The sequence below is a fragment of the Triturus cristatus genome, chromosome 1_2 (genome assembly GCF_964204655.1).
Source record: "Triturus cristatus chromosome 1_2, aTriCri1.1, whole genome shotgun sequence".
Lineage (NCBI taxonomy): Eukaryota > Metazoa > Chordata > Amphibia > Caudata > Salamandridae > Triturus > Triturus cristatus.
In genome coordinates, this window is record NC_140580.1 from 870,433,407 (window position 1) to 870,459,594 (window position 26,188).

Sequence of the window (26,188 nt, forward strand, 5' to 3'; positions counted from 1 at the left end):
CCATTGGAGCCCCTGAGTGAATGAAATTCAAGGTGCTAGCAGTTTCTCCTGGGGTGATGATGAGAGGTTGTTGCCAATCGATCGGACCTCACGTTGTTCTGTAATTGAATTATTATGAAGTTTTACTCAATGGTACCCATGTGAGGAAAGATATGAGAAACACATTCCAATCTTGTGTTGTATGTATGGTTCATCTCCACAGGTGACAACTCAGAGGTTTTGTCAGAATCCTGGCATGCAGATGTCAAACCTGGCATGCAGTGGCTGTTCTGAGCCTCAAGTGGCGATCAATAGCATATGTTTGTGGTAAATGTGAAGCTTAAACTTGGGACTGTGAGGATGAACATGAGTTTACAAGATTAGTGCATGAGCATTTGAGCTGTATATGTTAACTTTGAAACAATAGCTGTCTCTGTAGAGGCAGTAGAAATTGAGAACACTTGTAGAAAAGAGGCTAAATAGATTGTATATTCTCAGGGTGAGATTGGCCTCGCTCAGTTTGTGTTCGCTGGAGGCAGGGTGAAGGGTCCATTTTTTATTGTTGTATTAGGGCTCTTGATAAGCTTGATACACTTCTGTGAGGGAGGCATGATGGTGACCATTATATATTGACTGACTGCGTGCACAATGGACTGCAAAATTTGTGCCTGAAAGACTGCTTTTATTTGGGGATAAATGCAGAGTACACTCTGGGGGAGATTGGGCTTCCACAGCTTGCACTCTCTAGGAGAGGGAAGCGTGGTGGCAGAGTCCATTTTCTAAATCTACATTAGTGCTCTTGGCAACCTTGCTAGGGGGCATATTATTAAGAAACGGCATTAAAATTATCGCCGCTTTAGCAGCAGAAAAGTGCCGCTAAAGCGGTGATAATGGGCTTGATAATATGCCCTTGAGAATTCCCATAGAAGCCCATGTTCTGGTGTAAACATGGGCTTCTATTGGAATTCTCTGCGGCATATTATCAAGCCCATTATCTCCGCTTTAGCGGCAGTTTTCTGCTGCTAAAGCGGTGATAATTTCAACGCCGTGCTTGATAATATGCCCCCTGGTCCTTATGAAAAGGCATGATGGTGTCACCTTTGGAACCTTATAAGGATTTAGTAATGCAGTATACTGTGCGGCCCTGGAGCTTTCAGGGTGCCAAGTCACTGAGGAGCAAGCGGTGTCCTGTGATTTTGTACAAATCACTTCCAAGACAAGAAGCGACATCGGAGGGGTGGTGGGGTGGGGTTAAGGGGTAGGGAGAGAAAGCACAGGGCAAGCAGTAAACAAGACGCGATGGTGAAAATGAAAAAGGTGAGGGTGTGGGAGGGACAGCACGAAATGTGACTGGACCAGCATTTAAGCTTTTAAATTACTCCATCTGGCAACATTTAAAAAACAGCAATGAAACGGCATCAAACATGCTGTGAAGGGCGTGCGGTCAGAGCTGTGGACCCAGGAGTTTAAGTCTCGGTGGTGGCTCAACATCCTGTGATTTTGAGAAAATCACTTAAAATACAAGCAGCGATCTCTGAGGGGTGGTGAGTGCAGGGTAAAGGGGTATGGAGAGACAGCACAAGGCGAGCAGGATACAAGACATGCTGGTGAAAATAAAAGCAGTGAGGGGGTGGGTGGGACAGCACGTAAATGTGACTTGAACATCATTTGAGCTTATAAATTACTCCATCTGGCAACATTTAACAAACAGCAATGAAACAGCTTCAAACATGCTGTGAAGGGTGTGCAGTCAGGGCTGCCGACTCTGGACTTCGAGTCTCGGCGTCGGCTCAACATCCTGTGATTCTGGTCAAATTACTTGAAATACAAGCAACGATCTGAGAAGGGTGGTTGGGGTGGGGGCAGGGTGAAGGGTTGAAGGGGTAGGAAGAGACTGCAGGAAAGAAGACACCATTGTGAAAATGAAAGTGGGCACATCATTAAAAGGGGCATGGCCTCCCAAGTAAACCAATAATTAAAGCTGCGATGCAAATTGCAACTGAAACATAAAGCACAGCGTCTGCGAAGTGGACGCTGTGCTACTACACAAGCTGAGGCAAATAAGAAAAATAACAGTGCGCACACCAGAACCTATATAAAAAAGGCCACGTGTAACTAGGGCAGTCTCCTAGGAACGTTTGAAAGACAAAAAGGCGGGACTAATTAAGCATTCTGACCAACCAAAAGTATACATTTTTGAAGGGCATGAACTTGAACACATTTTAAAAGATGGGAGGTGCTTTAAGCCACAGTCTAAATTACAGCATGCCTCGCAGGGCAGCGCATGCGTTGTCCAGGCTCAACCTAAAAATGGAATATCATACATGAAAATATTCATGGGGGTCTACAGACTACTAGGAAGGGTATACAAAATTATGCAATATTAAACTGGTTGGTACTCATTAACCAAAACGTTTGAATAAATATTTTCAATGGGTTAACTGCCTGTGCGTGGTGAAATACTGGATAGGTGGATCAGATTCCAAACTAGAAGAACCACACATATTGGCACAAAATGATACAACTCCACTTCATTAAGGGGGAATAAATGGGAGCAGAAGTTAATCCCATTTCTATTAATGGAACTATGTTGTGGGCAGTGGTACTGGACCAATTTTCAAAGTGGGGGTGCTGAGCATCAACGTCAACTGGCCTATTTTCCTTGGTTCCTTTTGGGCCATAGCACGCTTGCCATGACATTGTGTCACGCTGCTTACATACATTTTGAGAATTGCGTATCATATTATCAAGCACGGTGTTAAAATTATCGCCGCTTTAGCTCCTCGTTCCAGCGCTTCTAGGTGTGGGGCAGGGAGAGAATAGATAATGGCTTAGAGTGGAAAAACATGTCAAGCATAACTTTTTCCTCAAAATGTGTCTCTTTTTTTAGGCCTACCTGAAATGGGTGGAACGTGAGGGGAAGGAGCCCAAACTGCCTGGACTTAATCTTACACACAAGCAGCTCTTCTTCCTCAACTTTGCTCAGGTAGGGAATGTTTTGCTGTGTTCAATGAGTTGTTCTTATAAGATTCATTATTTTGTAAAACAGTAATGTACCTACACAGCAAAAACACAGCATCTTACTATTTTCAGTCAAAAGTATAGTGATTGCTGGGGAAATGGTAAAACCTCAAAGTACCTGAATGGTCAAAATAGATATTTCTTCTCGTTCAAATTGTGGATTATTGTGTTATTTGTCTTTTCTGTTACGGGCGAATCCTAGAGTGTGTCTCCCATGGAATAAGGTTGCTGAGGCTAGTCTAGTAGCATGGTGCTAACATTGCTCCATCACTAGATGATGCAGTGGTCAATTATAACATCTGTGGTGGCAATTGGTATACTGCCCCAATCTCTGCTCTTCTGCCTTGCCTCTTGGAAGGTGTCATATATCTTATGAAGTTTAGTAGGAAATAGAATGTGCTAAATCTAAATTAATATTATTTAATTTTCCATTCTAGGTTTGGTGTGGTTCCTATAGGCCAGAATACGCTAGCCAGTCCATCAAAACAGATGTCCACAGTCCTTTGAAATACAGGTAAATTCAGGACATTGATAAATATGTGTACTATCTTAATATGATGGCTTCTTGGGGTTCAAAACCGATTCCCAGATCTATACGTAATAATGAGGGTGCAGAATTGGTTTCAGATCATATATATAGCACTGAATCACATAGATATTTGTTTTGGTTTCAGAGTGCTGGAGTTTCCCAATGACTGGTAGTAGGCCATCCATTCTGGTGCTGTCTGTCTATACCTTTGTTTTTCCCTATGTGCATTTTCCAGCCGTGGAATTCGGGGGCCATTTTACAGAAAGTGCCTTGTGCTGCAGGAGTTTTGCCCCCGTTTTGCGCGCCCTTTGCGGCACTTTGGTGTTACAGAAAGGACTGCAGATGCTTGTGCGGCACCTTCTGTGATATGATAGCGCTGGTAGATATGCATCACCAATGCTATTGTGAGAGGGTGTTCCCTCATTTGCATGGGGGTGTGGCCCCATGCAAACGAGGGAATCCCTTTGCCTGTGCTCCAGTGACATATTACAGATGCGGACGCAGAGGCTAACATGGCCTTAGGAGGCGCACTGAAAGGGCTGGCTCCTGCACAGAGAAACACAGAGAGACTATTAATCAGCCACTCTGTGTTTCACTAAATATGCTTCCCTAGGGCAGCCTGAATTTGCGGCTGCCCTGAGGGCAGCGCATTCGTCATAATAGGGTGCACTTTCGTTGTTTGCACCTGGCGCTCCTGTTTAAAGGCGCACATAAGAAAAGTGAGCCCTATTTGTAATACGGGTCCTAATGCCCAGCAATAATGCAATTTCTTTGGTCAACTGGCCATTTCTAGTCTCCCTTACACCAATGACATCCATGACAACTTGCACCTATTTTCCAAACTTCTCAGCCATTGATACAACGCCCGGTTTTCATAAATCTGAAGTTAAGTTTCCTCAAGGTGCTAACACATAAATCTTAAGAAGAAAATATTAATAGAGGAACTATAAATAAAGTCATATTAAAAAGTGAGAACGTGGGGCAGATCTTTGTGGGTAATCAAGTTAAGACAAGTTTCTCTTTGAATGTGTATGCAGCTCTGCTGTAGCATTGCATTTGCGTTAGGTGATATGGATGAACAGGCTTCTAAAAACTAATCAGCATGGACTCAAAGGCGACACAATTTACTAAAGTGCGCTGGGAAAAACAATAGATTTTAAAGACTATGCAATCCACTTGCAAAACTCTGGTGTAAAACCTCTAAACATGTGACCAAAAATATGAACCAATGAAACTTTCTGCTTAAAGGGGCCATCCAGTTAAGTGAAATAAAAATTCTCCTTTCTCAGTCATACATCATTAACAATCACCACGAATAGGTTTTCTAGAATTTTTCATTGTTTGATGATGTTAGCTGTTTTTTTTTAGACTTGTTATGACGTCATTAATTGGAGGGCCCCGTTAAGTATTTTTTAAATGTAATCCGCTTTATTAAAAGTACATTTGCATAAAAGTGAGTATACATAATAACAAAAGTAAATAAGAACAATGTATGCATATTAATATCATGATATCAAAGAAAGCTGTTTATACTTTTGTATATTAAAAGGGGGAAGGAAGGAGAAATACAAAAGGATGAGAAAAAAGGGGGAAATAACAATATAAACTTGCTGATCAAATATAAACACGTAAGGCAATGAAAAAGATTAAATAACTCAAGGTTGAACTATCACAATAGTTATATAGTCCAAGCCATTCACCCAGATCAGACAATGCTTCCTATGCGAACCACATCTAGAGCCCACCATGCCCGCGATTTTTGTTACAGTTTCCCCACACCTTTTCCCATTTGTGGGGGCACCCCCTAGTCTGATAGACCACCTTCTCTGCCTGCTCGCACGAGTCCATGTCCCGTTCCCAATCAGCAACTATTGGAGGCAACTGAGATCTCCAAGTCCATGCAACATTTTGCTTTGCAACCCCCACTCCTACCACCAACCACAGCCTGGGGTATTTGGCCAGTCCGGGTCCCTGTGACAAGTGATGTTTCTTGATATCTATTTCCACAACTGCAGGCAGATTAAAGGCTAACTGAGCCCACCAGGAATCAAACCTACATCCTGGGAGTCAGAGAGAAAGCCCTGCAGTGGATGCGTTAGTCTGCTGAGACATAGGCCATTGCTCCTATCTAGTGCACTTCTACAAACATTTTCAATTTATTAGATTGGATATATCAACAACTGTTTGTTGTATAATTTAATTTGCTCTTGCAGTAGCACAAATACTCTTGATGGATGTCACAGCTCTCAATTCGTGATAAATGATAACTACATATATAAATAGAATCCCTGTCTATCATTTAGGATCTCCATAATTATTATGAATGAGATACATTCCCATGAAACATACCTCAGTGTGCATCATTAGTATATTCATTGATAGAACAACCAGCATTGATAGTATGTCTTCGGTAAGGCACTTGAGAACTGTCAGCTAGTACCCGTGGATTAAAGAAACAAAACCTTTAATAATTAGGACATGCCATAGGCTCACCTAATGTTTCTTTTTTCCTGTCTGCTTTATAACATCAGAATAGAGCTAGCCTCCACATGTATGCTTGATTTTGGCTTTCTATAGTAGCATGTTTACCAGGTGTGTGCAGGAACAGATGATACACGGCAGATGTAAGTGAGTTCAATTTGAATACATACAAATGTACTTTATATGCAAATTATACAAATTTGACCTGGATCTAGCCATTCCGGGCCTGTGCTTTACAACCCTGGCTTATGACCCGAATTTTGTTTTTAGATTGTTTTGTCCCCACCAATCCAGTTGGAAACAAATCAATATACTCACAACCCTTCATTCTATTTGAATGTGTCCAAGAATTAACTCCTCGACTACCCATTCCAAATTCCTGCCTCGCCCACTAGTCCTAGGGTTTCCAGTTGTGAAATAAAGACTTGTTGCTTCAACCTGCTTTTCCTATACCACATCTTTGGTCGCAAGAAGATCCTTGCTAACACATCATAAATGTATTTTTATTTTCTGTTGCAGGGTCATGGGCTCCTTACAGAACTTTGAGGCCTTCTCTGAAGCATTCCACTGCAAAAAGGGCACAGAGATGCACCCAGTAGAGACATGTCGGGTCTGGTAGCCGAAAGAGAGACCATACATTGCACTTGGACTCCACAGCCTGAAGCTGTCGGCTAGCCTGGCGAGGGATACCGAACAGTATACGAGCCAACAGCGTGACTGATGTTTCCCCATTCAGTCACAGCCAAGGTTTATCGTGCAGCTAGTCGAGCTTAACACTTTAAAAAAGGTTCTGCGAAAATATATGCAAAGTGTTTCGTATGTTGGATGGTGGTCTCTCTGCTGAGGGATATGCTTTATGGGGTAAATGACTGTTTTAATGGGGGAAATGACTGTTTTTAATGGCTTATACTGACTGTTATTTAAACACACACACACTGCTGTCAGGGGTTTCCAAGACTACTTATGGAAAGATGGAATTATTTTTAAGAAAAGAGTGTTAACCCTCCATTGGCATGTCTGTTGTCCGTCCGCCCCCTTGCAAAGTTTTAATAAGTCTTGTTGACTGCTTTTTCATTACTGAAAAATATGTGCAAACATGTGTCTTTGTTCTGTTTGGAGTGGTTTATTTTTGATGTTGAAGATAAAGTCAGTGAATTTTTGTGCTTTTCAAGTACTTTTCAATGTTCCCTCCGTGGTCCTTCTTCCCCTCCCTTATAAATAAATAAAAAAGAAAGAAATACACAGCTGCCTGGGCGTGGTTTGTTGTGGACAACTTTTTCTTTGTGAGTTTTCACTGTACTGAATGTGTTAACATAAAGACATGTTGTGACACCATGATTCAGCTAATCGTCATAGCTCACATCAAAAATACAATATAAAGCATCAACTTATTGTGGTACCACATTTCCAGGCTGCCACATGCGGTAACCTTTTGAAGATTGTAATTAAACAATCGAAGTATCCACCAACTCGCAAGATAGGCAAATTGTGTAAGTTTATTAAGGTTATTCGATGATCTTAGAAATAAATGTTATTATTTTAAGTTCAAAAGTAAGTTTATTGAAGGAAATGAGGTATCAATACATACTACATTAAAGCAATAATTTAGGCACAAAACAGTTGGATATAAATGTCAGGTTAGTAATGTATAAAGGAGAACATGAAAAGGGATATGAAAATTACAATCTATACAGAAAATACAATAAAAAGTCTCAAAATGGTCTAATTAATATAGTATCAATATAAGGAAAGTCATGGAGGTTGAGAAACCTCTTGTTGAAGAGGGGTTTGGGAAAAGGAGCGTTTAGCGCTAGCATCAATAAACAATGTGATAGGTAACCATAAATTCAAACGTTTTGTAGCCATATGAATAGGATGTACAAAAGTTGTGTCCAGTCTGTGGTTGTTACAAATGGCGTACCACCATGCTTGGTAAGATAGTTTGGTGAAGACCTTCCAATTTTTGGTTATTTGTTGAAAGGCAACTTCTATCAATAAATCTATAATCTTTATGTTAAGAGTTCAATTGGTCCAAACAGGGGACAAGCTTCCTAAAAACACATGAGAAATGGAGAAAGGGCATTTAGATTCAAAGATTAAAATAATTTGAGACCAAACCCTTTTCCAAAAGTTGTGAATAAGCGGGCAGGTAAAAAGCAGATGATGTAAATCAGCATGTGGGGAGGAACATGTCCAATAAGTATCTGGGAGATCAGTGTGCATTTTGTTTAAAGTAACAGGGCAAAGAAATGTTCTGTTGTATATATAAAAGAGTGTTTGTGTAGAGTTTGCTGCTCTGGAGGATTTCCTAATTTTAGGTCCAATCTTTGTTACAAAAGGATGTTGACCAACATACCCCTAGATCCTATTCCCAGGAAAGTTCTATTTATTTATTTTATTTATTTAATGCAATTTTATATAGCGCGAACGGATGTATGACGTTACAACGCACACTTTTACAACGCATGCACTTACAACGCATTTTTTACAACGCATAATCCATTACAACGCATGACATTACAACGCATGACACTACAACGCATTTTTAAAAACTACCTTTACAACGCATTTCCATTACAACGCATACTACCTTTACAACGCATACCATTACAACGCATAATATTAAATTGCATTTAAGGTAAGTATTAGATAGTATAGGGGTAAAAGTTACTTTTCTAACTCCAGGGGGTGCAACAGTAGGGTAAGTGTTGGATAGTATAGGGGTAAAAATTACTATTCTAACTCCAGGGGGTGCAACAGTAGGGTAAGTGTTGGATAGTATAGGGGTAAAAATTACTATTCTAACTCCAGGGGGTGCAACAGTGGGGTAAGTGTTGGATAGTATAGGGGTAAAAATTACTATTCTAACTCCAGGGGGTGCATCAGTAGGGTAAGTGTTGGATAGTATAGGGGTAAAAATTACTATTCTAACTCCAGGGGGTGCAACAGTAGGGTAAGTGTTGGATAGTATAGGGGTAAAAATTACTATTCTAACTCCAGGGGGTGCAACAGTAGGGTAAGTGTTGGATAGTATAGGGGTAAAAATTACTATTCTAACACCAGGGGGTGCAACAGTAGGGTAAGTGTTGGATAGAATAGGGGTAAAAATTACTATTCTAACTCCAGGGGGTGCAACAGTAGGGTAAGTGTTGGATAGTATAGGGGTAAAAATTACTATTCTAACTCCAGGGGGTGCAACAGTAGGGTAAGTGTTGGATAGTGTAGTGTAATATTATGCGTTGTAATGGTATGCGTTGTAATGGTAGTATGCGTTGTAATGGAATGCGTTGTAAAGGTAGTTTTTAAAAATGCGTTGTAGTGTCATGCGTTGTAATGTCATGCGTTGTAATGGATTATGCGTTGTAAAAAATGCGTTGTAAAGGTAGTGCGTTGTAAAAGTTGCGTTGTAAAGGTTGTTCCCCAGCGCGAACATTACCCGAAGGTGTCAGAGCACTTTACAAACGAACCAGTTGCGTTACATAAGGACTTTGGATTACATGAGTTACATAAGAGATACAAACAGAAAATTTTTTGCAAATGTACAAGGTGTAAAGTCACTCAAGGAAGAGATATAAACAGGAAACAATTGATTGCACATGTACAAGTTGTAAAGTCACTCAAGGAAGAGATACAAACAAGATAAACTCTAAAATCACATAGGAATGGTGGTAAGTACAAAGATCTACATATGCTAGTGGTTAGAGTAAATTCACACAGGATTACATTTTAAAAGCAATTGGGCTTGGACAATTATATAATACATATTTATATATAATATATATATATATATATATATATATATATATATATATATATATATATATATATATATATATATATATATATATATATATATATATTTGAGACCAAGTCCCCTCTGATGAAAGGATTAGGCACACGCACAGGCTTTCAGGTAATCGGCAGCTTTATTGACCGGGCATGATGCATTTCGGAGTGAGTTCCTTCTTCTGATGCCTCTTCCAACAACAGGTGCTGTCAGTGTCCAGATTTATGTAGCGCCAGCTTCGCTCCGATAGGCGAGCTGAGCGTGGTGGGAGTGGCATGGATTGAGGCATCCAGGGTAAGTACCTTCCCCAAGTGGGTGGCGACCTCGTTCCCGCCAGAATCACCACTGCTTCGCGCACAATACTACCTTTCCCAGAAGCCTTCATCCTGCCGCCATTCCAGCCCTCGAAAGATCCCGGCATGGATTGAGTAATCAAAGTCCGCCCCAACAAGTGTTGCTGGATGCAGGAATGGCGGCGGTGCAGCAGTTTTCCAAAGTTTTTGAAAATCACCAAAGCTGCCACTTATTCTGCTGCGCTGCTGTAGGATGGGGTGCCCAGGTGCTGAGTGGCCGAAGCACCAACAACTTGAGACCAAGTCCCCTCTGATGAAAGGATTAGGCACACGCACAGGCTTTCAGGTAATCGGCAGCTTTATTGACCGGGCATGATGCATTTCGGAGTGAGTTCCTTCTTCTGATGCCTCTTCCAACAACAGGTGCTGTCAGTGTCCAGATTTATGTAGCGCCAGCTTCGCTCCGATAGGCGAGCTGAGCGTGGTGGGAGTGGCATGGATTGAGGCATCCAGGGTAAGTACCTTCCCCAAGTGGGTGGCGACCTCGTTCCCGCCAGAATCACCACTGCTTCGCGCACAATACTACCTTTCCCAGAAGCCTTCATCCTGCCGCCATTCCAGCCCTCGAAAGATCCCGGCATGGATTGAGTAATCAAAGTCCGCCCCAACAAGTGTTGCTGGATGCAGGAATGGCGGCGGTGCAGCAGTTTTCCAAAGTTTTTGAAAATCACCAAAGCTGCCACTTATTCTGCTGCGCTGCTGTAGGATGGGGTGCCCAGGTGCTGAGTGGCCGAAGCACCAACAATTTGAGACCAAGTCCCCTCTGATGAAAGGATTAGGCACACGCACAGGCTTTCAGGTAATCGGCAGCTTTATTGACCGGGCATGATGCATTTCGGAGTGAGTTCCTTCTTCTGATGCCTCTTCCAACAACAGGTGCTGTCAGTGTCCAGATTTATGTAGCGCCAGCTTCGCTCCGATAGGCGAGCTGAGCGTGGTGGGAGTGGCATGGATTGAGGCATCCAGGGTAAGTACCTTCCCCAAGTGGGTGGCGACCTCGTTCCCGCCAGAATCACCACTGCTTCGCGCACAATACTACCTTTCCCAGAAGCCTTCATCCTGCCGCCATTCCAGCCCTCGAAAGATCCCGGCATGGATTGAGTAATCAAAGTCCGCCCCAACAAGTGTTGCTGGATGCAGGAATGGCGGCGGTGCAGCAGTTTTCCAAAGTTTTTGAAAATCACCAAAGCTGCCACTTATTCTGCTGCGCTGCTGTAGGATGGGGTGCCCAGGTGCTGAGTGGCCGAAGCACCAACAATTTGAGACCAAGTACCCTCTGATGAAAGGATTAGGCACACGCACAGGCTTTCAGGTAATCGGCAGCTTTATTGACTGGGCATGATGCATTTCGGAGTGAGTTCCTTCTTCTGATGCCTCTTCCAACAACAGGTGCTGTCAGTGTCCAGATTTATGTAGCGCCAGCTTCGCTCCGATAGGCGAGCTGAGCGTGGTGGGAGTGGCATGGATTGAGGCATCCAGGGTAAGTACCTTCCCCAAGTGGGTGGCGACCTCGTTCCCGCCAGAATCACCACTGCTTTGCGCACAATACTACCTTTCCCAGAAGCCTTCATCCTGCCGCCATTCCAGCCCTCGAAAGATCCCGGCATGGATTGAGTAATCAAAGTCCGCCCCAACAAGTGTTGCCGGATGCAGGAATGGTGGCGGTGCAGCAGTTTTCCAAAGTTTTTGAAAATCACCAAAGCTGCCACTTATTCTGCTGCGCTGCTGTAGGATGGGGTGCCCAGGTGCTGAGTGGCCGAAGCACCAACAATTTGAGACCAAGTCCCCTCTGATGAAAGGATTAGGCACACGCACAGGCTTTCAGGTAATCGGCAGCTTTATTGACCGGGCATGATGCATTTCGGAGTGAGTTCCTTCTTCTGATGCCTCTTCCAACAACAGGTGCTGTCAGTGTCCAGATTTATGTAGCGCCAGCTTCGCTCCGATAGGCGAGCTGAGCGTGGTGGGAGTGGCATGGATTGAGGCATCCAGGGTAAGTACCTTCCCCAAGTGGGTGGCGACCTCGTTCCCGCCAGAATCACCACTGCTTCGCGCACAATACTACCTTTCCCAGAAGCCTTCATCCTGCCGCCATTCCAGCCCTCGAAAGATCCCGGCATGGATTGAGTAATCAAAGTCCGCCCCAACAAGTGTTGCTGGATGCAGGAATGGCGGCGGTGCAGCAGTTTTCCAAAGTTTTTGAAAATCACCAAAGCTGCCACTTATTCTGCTGCGCTGCTGTAGGATGGGGTGCCCAGGTGCTGAGTGGCCGAAGCACCAACAACTTGAGACCAAGTCCCCTCTGATGAAAGGATTAGGCACACGCACAGGCTTTCAGGTAATCGGCAGCTTTATTGACCGGGCATGATGCATTTCGGAGTGAGTTCCTTCTTCTGATGCCTCTTCCAACAACAGGTGCTGTCAGTGTCCAGATTTATGTAGCGCCAGCTTCGCTCCGATAGGCGAGCTGAGCGTGGTGGTATATATATATATATATATATATATATATATATATATATATATATATATATATATATATATATTAAGCAGTCCAGCAAAAAAGAGAAAAACTATCGAGAGTCATCAGGAGGAGTCGGGAGGGAAGAAGGAATGGAACAAAGGTCAGACAAAATGGTGGGTCTGGGTCGTGGGTATAGACAGAGACCATCTCCAAAAATGGCGGGATGCACAAGAGTCACCAAAGTCAAGAATGCGGAAGAAGAACCCAGAGAGCAGGATTCCTTTGAGTACAGTCAGAGGGGGAACGCAGCATAGGAAAGGATTCCCTGGCAGTGGATGGTCTGGAATCGTCTCGTTCAGAGGAGTGTTTTGCATGTAGTGGGACGGAGCATGGCTGCTACCAAAGTCTACGTACCTCCCAGTCGCGGGCTCGGTCCCAGGGGACACAGCAAGTCAGGCCCGCAGGCCCCTCCCCCTCCAGCCACATGCATGCCTCACAAGCGGTGCAGGTAAACTAAATCCACAATGCGGGGTTTTTCTCCCCAGTAGGGCCAGCCGGAAACGTTTCGAGATGTAGTGCATGAGGTGTGTAAATAATTATAGATAATAGAAGCTTTAGGATTGGTACGAAGGAGGGTGTGTCATGTATTAACAGGAGAGGAGTTGGAGGCAATAGGTGATATAAACTTGTCACAAGCAGATAAAATAGCTTGCTTCAAGAGGTTATATTTGGATTGAAAGTATGAGGGTACGTTAAAAAGTCCACTGACTTGAGCAAAATACTTGATCTCTTCTTGTACATATAATTGATGTATCCCCAAAAAAACCTTTGTCTCCAAGATTTCCAATACACAGGTTTATCTCGTATCAGTACCAATTTATTATTTCAAACTGTAGATCTGGAGAAAGAGTCTAAATCTGTAGGAGTTGATGGGAAGTTGAATTCCAAGATTTTACATGTGTGTTTGAGTATTGGAGTGGATATAGATTGTGGCTTGTGGGTGAAAGATATATATTCTTGAAATGAGAAGGGGCAAATAAAGCAACGTTCAAGTTCGACAAATAAAGGACAATCCATTAAAGACTCAACAAGCCATCTCAAAGATCGGCGGATTAAAAAAGATTTATGGTATGAAGGGAAATCCTCCTTCAGATTTTGGACGTATCAATTTTAATAATGACATGCGTGATTTCCTATTACTACATAAAAAAGAGGATAAAATAGAATTTATTTTCTTTAAAAAATTTGAAGGGATGGAAATTGGAATATTAGAGATTGTAAAGATTATTATATGGGTCAGCATCATTTTTAGAGTGTCTAGATGACCCCGCCAGGATAGGTATAAGGGATGCCATTTAGCATTTAATGTGAAGATCCTTTGTAGACAATTATCCATTCAACGAGAAATTTATCCGGGATGGAGGAAGTGAAATATATACCTAAATATTTAATATGAGGGCTCCATGTGAAATTCGAGACACAAAAATCATCCTTAAAAGTATATTTTGTTAGAGGTAGTATTTCGCATTTATCTTCATTCAATTTAGACCTGAAACAGAAGCAAAGTACTCAACTTCTTGTATGGGATAGAGGATTGAGGTTGTGACATAAATAATAATAATACATCGTCCGCATATGCTGCTAATTTGATGTGAGTGTTTTGAAAAACAAAACCATGTACATCCTGATTCTGACGAATTCTGGATAAAAAAGGTTTGCGAGCTAGATTGAAGAGAAACTGGGATAAGGGACACCCCTGTTGTACACCTCTACCCAAATCAAAGAACGAAGAAGTGTTACCTACCATTTGCACATACTGCCGCTCTTGGGTTAGAGTAGAGAATTTATATTAAAGATATCATTTTAGGACCAAAATCAAACAACTTGAGTGTATTGAAGACGTAGGGCCACTCCACTCTATCAAATGCTTTTCTGCATCTAAGGCCACTGCTGCCAAGGATTAGGATACGTGGTATGATTTAGACAGAATGTCAAAATTAAACGGGTATTATCCGTGATGAGACGACCTTTAACAAACCCAGATGGTTCCTTCAATAATAGTTTGGGTAAATAGGATTCTAAACATAAAGCCAAAGCTTTTGAAAAATATTTGTAGTCAATGTTAACTAATAAAATAGGCCTGTAATTTTTGGAAAATCTTTACCCTTCTTGGGGATGAGACAGATTAGAGCATCTGAAAAAGAGCTAGAGGATCTGCCTGAGTGTAGAAAGAAATCCAAGAGGTGTGTAATCTGGGAAATAACAGTTGTGTGAAATGTGAAAAAAACTCAACAGTAAACCCATCTGGTCCTGGGGCTTTGTCTTTTTGTAGTGTCTGTAAAGCGGTGAGGAGTTCCATTTGTGACAAGTCGAATTCTAAGAGAGTAAGATCTGGTCTGTTTTCAGAGGGTTGTTGAATACCCGAGAAAACTGAGAAATGTGGAGGTCTGAAGGGAGGATTTCTGAGGTATAGAGCATTCTATAAAAGTGAAGAAACTCATTCAGAATGTCAGTGTCTTTCAATTTCAATGTGTGTTTCTCATCCATAATAGATTCCATATTAGTTTTGTTATGTTTAACTTTTAGATAGTTTGCTAATATTTTCCCAACTTTATTCTGGCCACCATAAAAATTTGCGCTTGACTTTAAGAAATATGTTGTGGCCTTATCTGTCGATTCCTTGTTAAATTGTTAAATTTAAACTTTGCATTTATAAGTTCAGTTAAACAATCTTTTGATTTTGAAGAATAATAGGAATGCTCCAATCTCTTTATCTTGGTTAAGATAGTTTTGGTTAATTCACGCAAAATGTTTTGCTTCATGGAGACATAGTTAATAATAAAACCTCTAGCCGCTGCTTTGAAAGCATCCCATATAACAGGAAGAGGTAAGCTGTCAGATTGATTAAGTAAAAAATATTAATTGGAGAAGGAGATAAAAGAGGAAGTAAATGTTGGATCTAGAAGGAGAGCATTATTAAAACGCCATCTTCTAGGGGTATTAGGTTTTGGTAAAATATGCAATTGGATGATTGTAGGAGAGTGATCGGATATTAGAATGGAGTGAATATCCACAGCTACGAATGAATGGGAAATATTATGAGATATAAAAAAATAATCTATACAAGATTGGGTATGGTGAGTCGGAGAGTAATAAGTATATTCTGGTGTAGTAGGATTACAAAGTCTTCGAGCATCAATAAGCTTGTACTGTTTGATGGTTTGGACAAAAAGTTTATAAGCCTTATGTGGGACAAAAGAGACCATTGAGTTATGATCTATGACTTGATTGCAGTCACCTGCAAGGATAAAGTTATCTTCAATACAAGTTGAAATTTGTTGAACCAAGGATGTCCAAAAAGAGGGATCCCCAGCAGTAGGAGCATATATATTAAGTAAAGAGACCGGAGCCATCCCAATCAACAGTTTGGTAAATAACCATCGAATAACCATCGTCCATCTTCATCAGAACATTGGCACAATACTTTGACAGAAAGCGATTTGCGACAAAGAGTTAAAACCCCATTACGTTTACCATCTCCGGGAGAAAAAAAGACCTCCCCCACCCAGCCCCTCTTTGGTTTTAAAGATTCCTCCGCTGGTAAATGAGATTCTTGTATACAAGCCATGTCCGTTTCCAATTTGGCCAGGTGGGTTAGAGCCCTCTGGGGGATATTCTCAAGAACGTGTGATAACTACCGCAAAATCAGCTTAACGCAACTCTTCACTTCGCAGTCTATCGCTGGAAAATAAATCTATGTTAATGTGGTATTCTCAACCTGGCGGCACCATGCGATAGTCCCACGATAATGCGTCAAATGACCGCGATATAGTCAACGCGACGCCGCAAAAGTGCAAAACACGAACACAAAAAAAGCTGCGATGAGGCTAATCGCAATACAAAAATCCGCGAAAACCAGCCACAGACATGCAATTCCCACATGTCATGTGGGAAAATGCACCATAAAAGTCGGAAAAAAACACAGACAAAAGCCAAACAACAGTGAAGCCCAATGGAGGTAGGCGGAGCAAGTGCAGAGGACAACCAGAGCCCCTCAAGCCCTCCGCAGGACCATCCTGGGACATCGGGGTCAGGGAAGGGCAAGGACAAGAAGAATAGGAAGAAGTAGTTCAGTCCGCAGGAAAACAGGATCCTGATAACGAAGGTGATAGAGCACCATCAACTACTGTTCATCACCTCCACTGTGTCACTGGCAACTAAAAATGGAATATGGCAGACCATCATCGACAAGGTGAATGTAGTCGGAGTGCTGAAGAGGAAAATGGAAGAGGTCAAGAGGCGCTGGAATGATGTCAAGCGTAAAATCAAGCAGAAACTCGCAAACAACCGGAAGGAAGCAATGCAGACTGGAGGTGGGTGTCCAGCGCCACAGGAGGAGCTGGACGGGATGGAGGAAATGGTGTCCACAGTCATCAGTGGGGAGACGGTGGCAGGAGTTCGGGGCCTGGACACTGCTCAACATGACCGGACACAACAGCAACAGGGTGAGTAACGACCAGGGACTGGGGGGACGGGGGAGATAGGCACAATGGCACACATGCACAAGTAAGCATAGCACATCTGCGGACAAACCATGCCCCAGACCCCCAACTCCCACCAAGAGACCAATGCACCCAATTATGCAACATCCCAGCACTGCATAAGCATAGAAGCCAGAGGCACACCTCAAGTACGTGCCAAGGGGCAGCCAAATCAGAGCTACAGGGGTGACTCCCCCAAAATGCAGCACACACATTACATGCAGAGCACATCAACATTGACAATGATGTAGTACAAACCGCAACACGTCCACAACAGAACAGAGGACACAACTGGTGACGATTGTGTGCAGAAACTGGCCAATCACATATGGCATCGCAGGGAAATGTGAGTTGACAATGTACGAGTACATACACACATCTGTGATGTTGTCGAAATGTCCACTGTCCCGCATCATATAGGCAGCTCCCCACAAACAATCACAATGTCCACTGTCATTCAGTCTGAATGTAAACATGTACAAAGCGTCAACATACATGTGAACACAATGTTAGACTGCATCTCCCCTTCACATTGCAGGGGGAAATCCAACACCTCCTGCAGAGCAGTCCCAACCTCTCTTCTCTGATGACAAAGAGGACCACCACACCTTCGACTCCGACACCCTCCAACAGAGGAGAACCCACCCATGCACAGAACACACAGCAGGCAGCACCCACCACCACGGCTGCCTCCCAGGTCCCCCATGACGAACACATGGTCTTCCAATGCCGTGTGCTGGGGTGCCAGGAGAAGCTGGCTGTACAGGTGCAGGTGGGGTTCAACCGCATGGCAGACAAACTAGACACCATACATGGGTGTCTAAGTCCCATCAGGGACCACTCACAGTCCCTAACAGACACCCACAGTCCATTCCATGCCCTCCACCGAACCATGGCTGACATCGCCAGAGTCCTGACTCTGAGACAAGAACGAGTGTCTAGTCAGAGTGGCTCCAGCGAGCTCGCCCGGGAGTTGGGACTCATGCGGAGGCTCATGGAGAACGTGGAGCGGACACAGGCGGAAAGAGTGGCTGCCACAGCTGCACACCAGCGAGAGGTAGCTGGGTCCCTCAATGCCATAAAGACCCTTCTTATGGCATTGCTGCCACAAGGCCTGGCACTGATGCATGCTGCTGCTACCACTCCATCCACATATCCGGCCCCTGATGTATCAATGCCACACAGTGCAACACACATTCCACCTCCGGCCCCTGAGGTGTCACTGCCACACAGTACTGGAGACAGAATACCACCACCCACATGTGAGGCACATGAAACATCAGTGGACGAAGAAGTGTATGAATCTGCCTTGGTCGTGAGAAGGAAGTGGTAGCATTCATCTCCGCCCTATGGCCTGTTTCTGCTTGGTTCTGCCCTCTGCATCATCCCCTTCCACTGTCCCCGATGCGCTCTGCAACACTCACCTTGGACCTCGACATGGACTGCCATATTCTGTTTGGTTACCAATGACACATCTATCAGATTACGGACTGAACTCCTCCTCTTCTGATGTACCTGTCATTCCCTGAAGGACTCTGGCTGGCCCTACATGGGCCAACAATGTGAAGTGGGGTTTGCATGGCCCTGTACTGCTCCGGCTTCAAAACTCCACTGATTGTGCAATAAACATTCATGGTCACACTGATGTGTCATGCCTATGATCTTTCAAGTGTGGAAGTATGGATGAATGTAGGGTCAGTGATTCCCCTTACGTCCATGTTGCTCATGTTGTGGGACTTGGGTCACGGGTGACACATTGCCGATTACGGCACGGGTGGCGCGGACACTACAATGGGGACACACGCATTAGTTACTTCCTTGTCCAGCCCAGAACGGAACCATGCCCAGCGCCCCGGGATCATTGTTCACACCCTTACACTGGACTGGCATACACCAGGCCAGCCCACTCGGCTTACACTCACGGGGGGGGAGGCGACAACGCTACATGTCCCAGGTCTTCCCTGTAGGGATCTGCTGCTCACAGGTCTAGTTGTCAGCATGCCACAGCCACTCCCTCATGGCTGGTTTACACCCACACCACACCCATCCAGGACATGTGACCCTGCCAATATAAGGGTCTGGTGCACATGCTGGACGCCATGTCCACTCTGTAACTGGGTGTCTCCGTGTGGTTCTCATTTATGCATGAGGGCCCAGGGCCCTGCCACAGCACATTGCACAGTGCCGGGGGTGACAGGATGGCGTCCACAGCATGAGACTCAATCATAAAGTGTCCATGGCTTGCGGTGCACAGACTTGGTGACACCGGATACACTGCAGCAGGCACAGGCACACCGCCACGGGACGGTGTCTTTTGGTGCACTGAGGTAGAAGCACCTTAAGTGCTGAGCGGGTGTGCAGTCTGCGATGATGCTCCGTCCTGGCAGTCCGTACCGGTATGATTAGTGTGAGTCCTGCTGGACCGCAGAGTAGGCCTGAGCCAGCGGGCTGTGCAGCCTGCGATGATGCCGTGTGCACTGATATGTTCCCTGCCATAGTAAAATCAAGACCCAGAATCAAGTGCATGACCTGGTGCCCCGCGGTGTGGGGCTGCATGATGTGGAGGGTGCCATGGTCGCGGGCCCAGGCTTGGAGCTCCCACCGGCATGTGATGGGCCCTCTTGGTGACATGACGGTGTCGGAAGGTAAGCAGTGAGGCCTGCTTGAGCGGGCGCGGGCAATCACCGCTGGGCGGCGGGAGGGGCTGGGGTGCATCAGCCTGTGTGTGCAGGGGCGGGCAAGCGATGATGGCGTGTGCTACTGTATGGACTCTGCCATTCATGTCTCTGGAAACTGTTTCCGATGAGGACCTGGGGGACTGCAGTGTGTACTGGGACGTGGTTGGAGACACACCGGTGGCAGCAGGTGAGCAGTGAGGACTTGGTTCCCCAGTGTCAGCACTCTCTCTCCCCCTTTCTCTCTCCCTCTCTTTTTCTCTCCCTCTCTCTCTCTCCCTCTCTATCTCTCTCCCTCTCTCTCCCTCTCTTTCGCTCTCCCTCTGTCTCTCTCCCTCTTTTTCTCTCTCCCTCTGTCTCTCTCCCTCTCTTTCTCTCTCCCTCTCTCTCTCCCTCTCTTTCGCTCTTCCTCTGTCTCTCTCCCTCTCTTTCTCTCTCTCTCTCTCCCTCTCTCTCTCCCTTTCTCTCTCTCTCCCTCCCTTCCTCTCTCCCTCTCTCTCTCCCTCTTTAACTCTTTATCTCTCTCTCTCTCTGTACTTTGATGAGCGCATGACACACCTTCTTATCTAGGTTTTTGTCTTGCAGACTGTGACTTACAGAATGTCCTGAGAAGACCCGCCATGACTCTTCAGAATTGTTGTTTTGGGTTTATTCTGTAATAAACAAATTATTTGGATATTCTAAGATGAATGCTTTTTCTGTCCACACATGTATGTTAGGTGTTGTGATTGTGCGACATCAGGCGAATTGTTTTGTTCCGGATTTTGTACAGTTGATGTGATATCTCTTTGTGGGGGGGGGGCATTTGAGGGGTCATGGGGGTGGTGGCGGTGGGTGTTGTTGCCCTATTGGTTGTCGTTCGACTTTACACCAGGTCAGAGAAGGTGTTAAAATCCAGCAGCTAATGCACTTTATTGCCTGTTCTGTGTTCTTATCGCCGATCTGGCTGGTCGTTGAGAATGTTGAGGTGTGGTGTTGTCGTGGCTTTTTGCACGGGAACGCCTACTCTGCATCTCATTAGCGTTAGTTGCTAGGGTAATCTGTGGCGATGTTTTTTGCTGCTGCCATCATAGGTAAACTGGTGATATGGTCTGTTAGCACCAGCTTGTGAATGGGGCGATATATTTATCGCGACTTTGGCTGCACTGCGCTAAAGTGCCGATAACTCGGCGATAGATCCTTGAGAATATGCCCCTCAGTCTTTTAATAGTAGAATTCAAACCTCTTTCAGGAGACGAATTTCAAAGACATGAAAGGTATATATAAAGAAATAGAAAACACCAATCAAGGAAGATCTTTAAACAAAAAAAACATATCCTAAAACAACCCAACTGTATGTAGAATTGAACGAACAATACCAAATAAATATAAGAGAAAGATAAAGATAAAAGTGTGAATATGAGAGAGGAAGTAAACAAAAGAAAAAGATATTGCATAGTATATTAAGATAGGGAAAAGGTAAAGGTAGTAAAAAGAGGAAAAGAGAGACAAAGGAGAGAAAAAAGTAGGGATATGAAAGATGAAACATACCTAGGAATACCAAACAAGGGTAGGTGAGGGGATGAAGCCACAAGGAATATATGACACACTCAAACTCAACAGATCGGAGGACGAAGAAAGACCGCACCAGACGTGACAAAACAACAATGGAGATATAGGTATCAATACACCTGTGAAGATGAAAAAGAGAGAAAATAAACATTGGTGAACAGACACAACAGAACAACATGTTAACATATGTCATAACAGTAGCATTAAACTAACCAACTGTAGATTAGGATCTCAACAAGTAATAAAAGAGAACTATTGGACTTGGCCCTTTTTGCAGGGTTATCCCTGAACTTTTTGCCTTCCTCCTAGCCTATTTTCTGACATGGTGTTGGTGGTTTTAGAACTCTGGGCACCTTAGCACTGCTGTCCAGTGTAAAGTGGGTGTGCTCTCTGTGGTAAACATAGTAAGATTGGTCTACACCTGTTTGGCATATTTTAATTTACCTGTCAGTCCCTGGTAAAGTGGTATCTCAGATACCAGGGGCTAGTAAATTGAATGGTACTGGTGGGCTTGCAGCGCTGATTGCACCACCCACCAAAGTAGCCTTTCAAACCCGTCTCATGCCTCTGCCATTGAAGGGCCTGTGTGCGCAGTGTTACTGCCGCCGTGATGTGGCACCTAAAGTGTGTGCCATGTCTGTGACCCCCCTTTTGCTGCATGGCGGTCACCCCTAAGGTAGGCCCTAGATAGCCCTATGGGCAGGGTGCATTGTAGGTAAAAGTTAGGACATGTACCATAAGTGTGTGACATGTCCTGGTAGTGACAAACAGCCATTTTGGTTTCTCACTGCTGTGAGGCTGCACTCCCATAGGAATGCATTGGGGATTCCCTGATAAATGGTTCGGTGGTAATTCTGATATGAGAGGAGCAGCGTGGTCAAGTTCGGTATAGTTGGAATAGTAATAATAAATGCTGCGCAATGGTGTGCACAGATTTATTATCACTATTTTAGAAATGCCACTTTTAGAAGTTGGAATTTCTGTGTGCTATGTGTCTGCCTGCCTGATGTGGATTGCATGTCTGGCTTTGGAGTGACAGGGGCTGGTAAGGTGTGTGTGGCTCCAGGGAGGGCAGGGTGAGTCAGCGCTAGGCTGAATGGGCAGATCCTGGCTCCGCCCCCCTACGGTGTGTCTGGGGCCAGGACCTACGATGTCAAAGGGAGCTGTTGGGCACTGTAAATAAAATGTTGAGTGCCCTACCAGACCAGAACTGGTTTTTACTGGATTCCCCAAGCCCTGTGCCAGGGCAGAACAAAGACCTGGTTAATATAAATATTGGGGCTGTAACCCCATGTCTGTTAAACTGCTTGATGCTTACTTGCAGCCAGTAGGCTGCTGGACTGCCAGGAGAAACAGCCACTGAGGATTGACCTGCAGGTCTGCTGAAAGGGGGAACTTCAAGGACTTTCCCCTCTGCTGAGAGACCTGGTGTGCTGGCCTGCCTGTGCCCCACGCTCTGTAAATTTTGGATCCAGTGCGTGTTGAGCGCAGTGCAGGGACGAGAGAGTCTCCCCCCCTCCTCCCGTGGGTTAGCAGAGAGAGCGTGGAAGAAGCGCTCTTGTGTACAAAAGCGCGTGGTGAGCGCTGTATTATGCAGCCGGTTTTACTCCTGAACGACATGAGGAGCCTTTTTAAATGTATCAGGAACCCTAGGCCAAAGCCATGTCTGAAGACCAAGGGCGGCCGCTCGTCAGGTGAGGGAGTGCCGCAGGAGCCTTGAGCGTTGCCTAGCGAACCGGAAGTAAGGCAAATCTGTGCCTGTCTGTGGGCAGGGCTCCCATGAGGAAAGGGAAGCCCCGCGCTTTGCCTGGAAGCTGCCAAGGGAAACGGCGTAAGGAGTCAGGCAGAGGACCCCTGGTTGGGGGCTGGGCTCCTGTGAGGCAGTGAGAGCCTCGCATGCTGCCCAAGAGTGAGGCCTGAGTTTGAGGGCTTCCCCGGAAGATGCGGTGATTGCAGGATCGCAGGAGAGGTGCTGGGCTAAATTTCTACACGGCTGTGATGGAGCAGGTAAAGCAAAAATGTGTATACCTTCTCTATTTTGCATGAAAATATTAATTATGTAATCATTCTAAATATTAATTCGTACTAATAGTGTGGAGTGTTATATTTAACCAACTCTTGCACCTTAATAAACACAAGATACACGTGGGACTAAAATGCTAAATTGCATGGCTAAATAATTCAATGATTAACTATGGTACGCAAACTAACTGTAGGATGTGTTAAAATTGAGAATTGCATGATTTATGTTGCCTTTGTGATGGTTTGTGCTTCTATTGTAGCAGAATGGTGATAATTATTGCTTTAAATGTTGCTACGGGCTAGGAAAATACTAATACATATTGGGATTAGTGTGGGTTTAACATTAGAATCTTCATTTCCATATATCAATTACTGTTATGTTTGTTTTTGTGTAAGTTGGCATTCGGGCCTACTAGGCCGCAGTACGTAAAATGGAGTTCGGATGTGGCCACCGTCATGTGAGCGCGATGTCTACTGCGTAGACTCGGATGGCTCTGAAGATCTCCAGGCGACCTCCGAAGAAAGACGAGATGTACTTGTCAAGGATAGGAACGTGGAGGACTGCCAAAATCCAAACTAGTGTGAATGACTGAAAGGACAATACCGACCTATACAAGAAGGTTTATACGTTGTTACTTCGGAACTTTCGCCTATGAAATTGCAGAAAAGAATACAATTAGGGATATGTCATACACGGTCTCATGGGAACAGGCAAACCTGAGAATATTGAAAAGTATTGCAAAATTCAGAGGATTTCGCCAATCAGAACACTTCTGCACATTGTCCTAAAAGTAAGGAGAAAAAGGGTATATAAGGGGGGAACTTAGATGAGGAAAAAAGTCTGTATCATTTTCCGTTGGTGACTTGTTGGTGTGGAGGATCGATTTGCTGGTGCGATCGCCTGGTCCTTGGCTAAATTGTGGGGACTGCGTCATGCAGAGGGAGATTTCCTGGTTTTACCTGGGTTTCTCTTTGATTAAAGGGACGATTACATCTGAAGGGATTTGGATTTATGCCGTGGGTTGACGGGTTCTTCTGGAAACGGTTGCCAATATTCAAATTTAGGTAAATATGAATGTTCTGTAGATTGTTTTCGAGATCAAAGATCAAAATCGCTGTTAAAATACTGATATGAGCTGTAATTCTGAATATGCTCACAGAGTGAATTAATTAGATAAACTACACATTGATTAATCAGAAATGAGTCTGTGATTCTTTAATAAGGTATTGAAAGTTAATTGAAAGGTTCTAAAGCTTTAAATGTGTTTTACCTGGTTCTAAATCACCATCAACCAGTCCAACTAATTGGTCCATCGACCAAGTGGTGGAGTGCCTTGATGTTAAAGTTAGGATTCTATAGGTACGGATGTATATAATGTATATAGTGTAAAGAGTTTTCTCCTGATAGGTAACAAGGTACCCCCCACATGTCCAGCGCTTCTTTCCCTCCTCTGTGCAGATTCGAGTGAGACTTGTGAGTGTTGGTGTTATGGGCGCCACAAATGAATGCGTGTATGAATGAGTAAGTGTGATGAAAGGTCTGTGACGCAGGGAGGATATGTAAATTTGCCCTTTTCCGCTGGAGCAGCTGCATTATCTGTGAATTGCGAGCTGGAAGCCCCGTTGTCCTGATTAGCGCGGGCACCCAGTGACGGTGTGCTCGCACCCCTCTATGGCTCTCTAGTTGGGAGAGAGGAGACCGGAGCTGTGCCGTGTGCTGTGTGTAGCCCCCCTATTGAATCTGCGAGCAGGAAGGGTGCTGAGTTTTGACCTACAGAGGTGGGCAGGGCACAACGCCCCCGTGTTTGCCACTGCGCCTGTGACCATAGTGGAGCCCACTTCGGCGGGCCACGGTCCCAGTGGAGACATTTTAGGGGACAAGAGCATTTTGGGGCCAGCCCAGAATGGGCCCTCGCGCAGTACTTTGGAAGCTGCCTCCCAGGACAGGGAGGACAGCTGCGGAACCCCACATAGTAATGTGTACGGCCTGTAAGGGGGAGAACAATGGTGAACTGTTGAGCATGCTCAGGGTAGGTTCATAGGCACCCTGCCTTCATTTGTAATGTTTATTAGGCTGAGTTGGTAGTATGTGCACGCTACTTGTGGGTACTCTGGTGCACTGCTGAAGTATGTATGAAATGTGGGTACTTGTGCTCTACTGTAAATCTTTTGCCTTATGTGAGCCCTGGAAGTGGTCCCCTGCGCACATGTGGTGCCCTTTGGAAGAGGGTAGTTTGGAGGCACTATTGCTACTCATGATGTGCTATTCTGATGATTAGGATTCATACCTAATGCTTTGCGCTAGACGCACTTACAGTAATGGTGGGGCCTACTGATGAGGTGCAGTGATGGTGCATTGGCACCCAGATGTATTGACATAGTATGCTATACGGTGTCATGTGGTGAGGTTCATGCCCAATACTTCACGCTAGGTGCAGTTATGATTATGCCTAGGAGGGGCATGATGTGTTATGGGTCTGATGTGCTGCCAATAATATTTTATGTCTAATGCCTTCGTGATAAGTGTACCCTCGCCAGTAGTTACTGGTTTTTTCATTACTTGTACTTTCTGATGGTGCTGACAGTGTCCCGATGGACCCTGTCATGTATATAATCCCCTATAAACTATGACCTGGTGCCAGTTGGCACAGTGTATATGTGTGATTATGATTCTAATGTGTTTTGGATAATACAAAGGTTATTTTTTATATAACCTTGTGTGGGGTTTCTTTTGTGGTGTGCCTAGTGTGTTGCTGCTGTGTGTGTGTGTTGCGTAAACGCTTTACAC

At 44.5% G+C, this 26,188-nt stretch overlaps 1 protein-coding gene across 2 annotated transcripts in view; it reads left to right on the plus strand.

Moving 5' to 3' along the window:
• Nucleotides 1–7,250, plus strand: part of MMEL1 (membrane metalloendopeptidase like 1) — an 827,783-nt gene extending 820,533 nt beyond the window's left edge. For both annotated transcript variants that reach the window (XM_085609192.1, XM_085609188.1), the window contains exons 21-23: nt 2,870–2,965; nt 3,438–3,514; nt 6,530–7,250. In XM_085609192.1, coding sequence (XP_085465318.1) covers nt 2,870–2,965; nt 3,438–3,514; nt 6,530–6,629 — 273 coding nt within the window. In that variant the 3' untranslated portion in view covers nt 6,630–7,250. The remainder of the gene's footprint in view (nt 1–2,869; nt 2,966–3,437; nt 3,515–6,529) is intronic.
• Nucleotides 7,251–26,188: the final 18,938 nt, after the last annotated feature.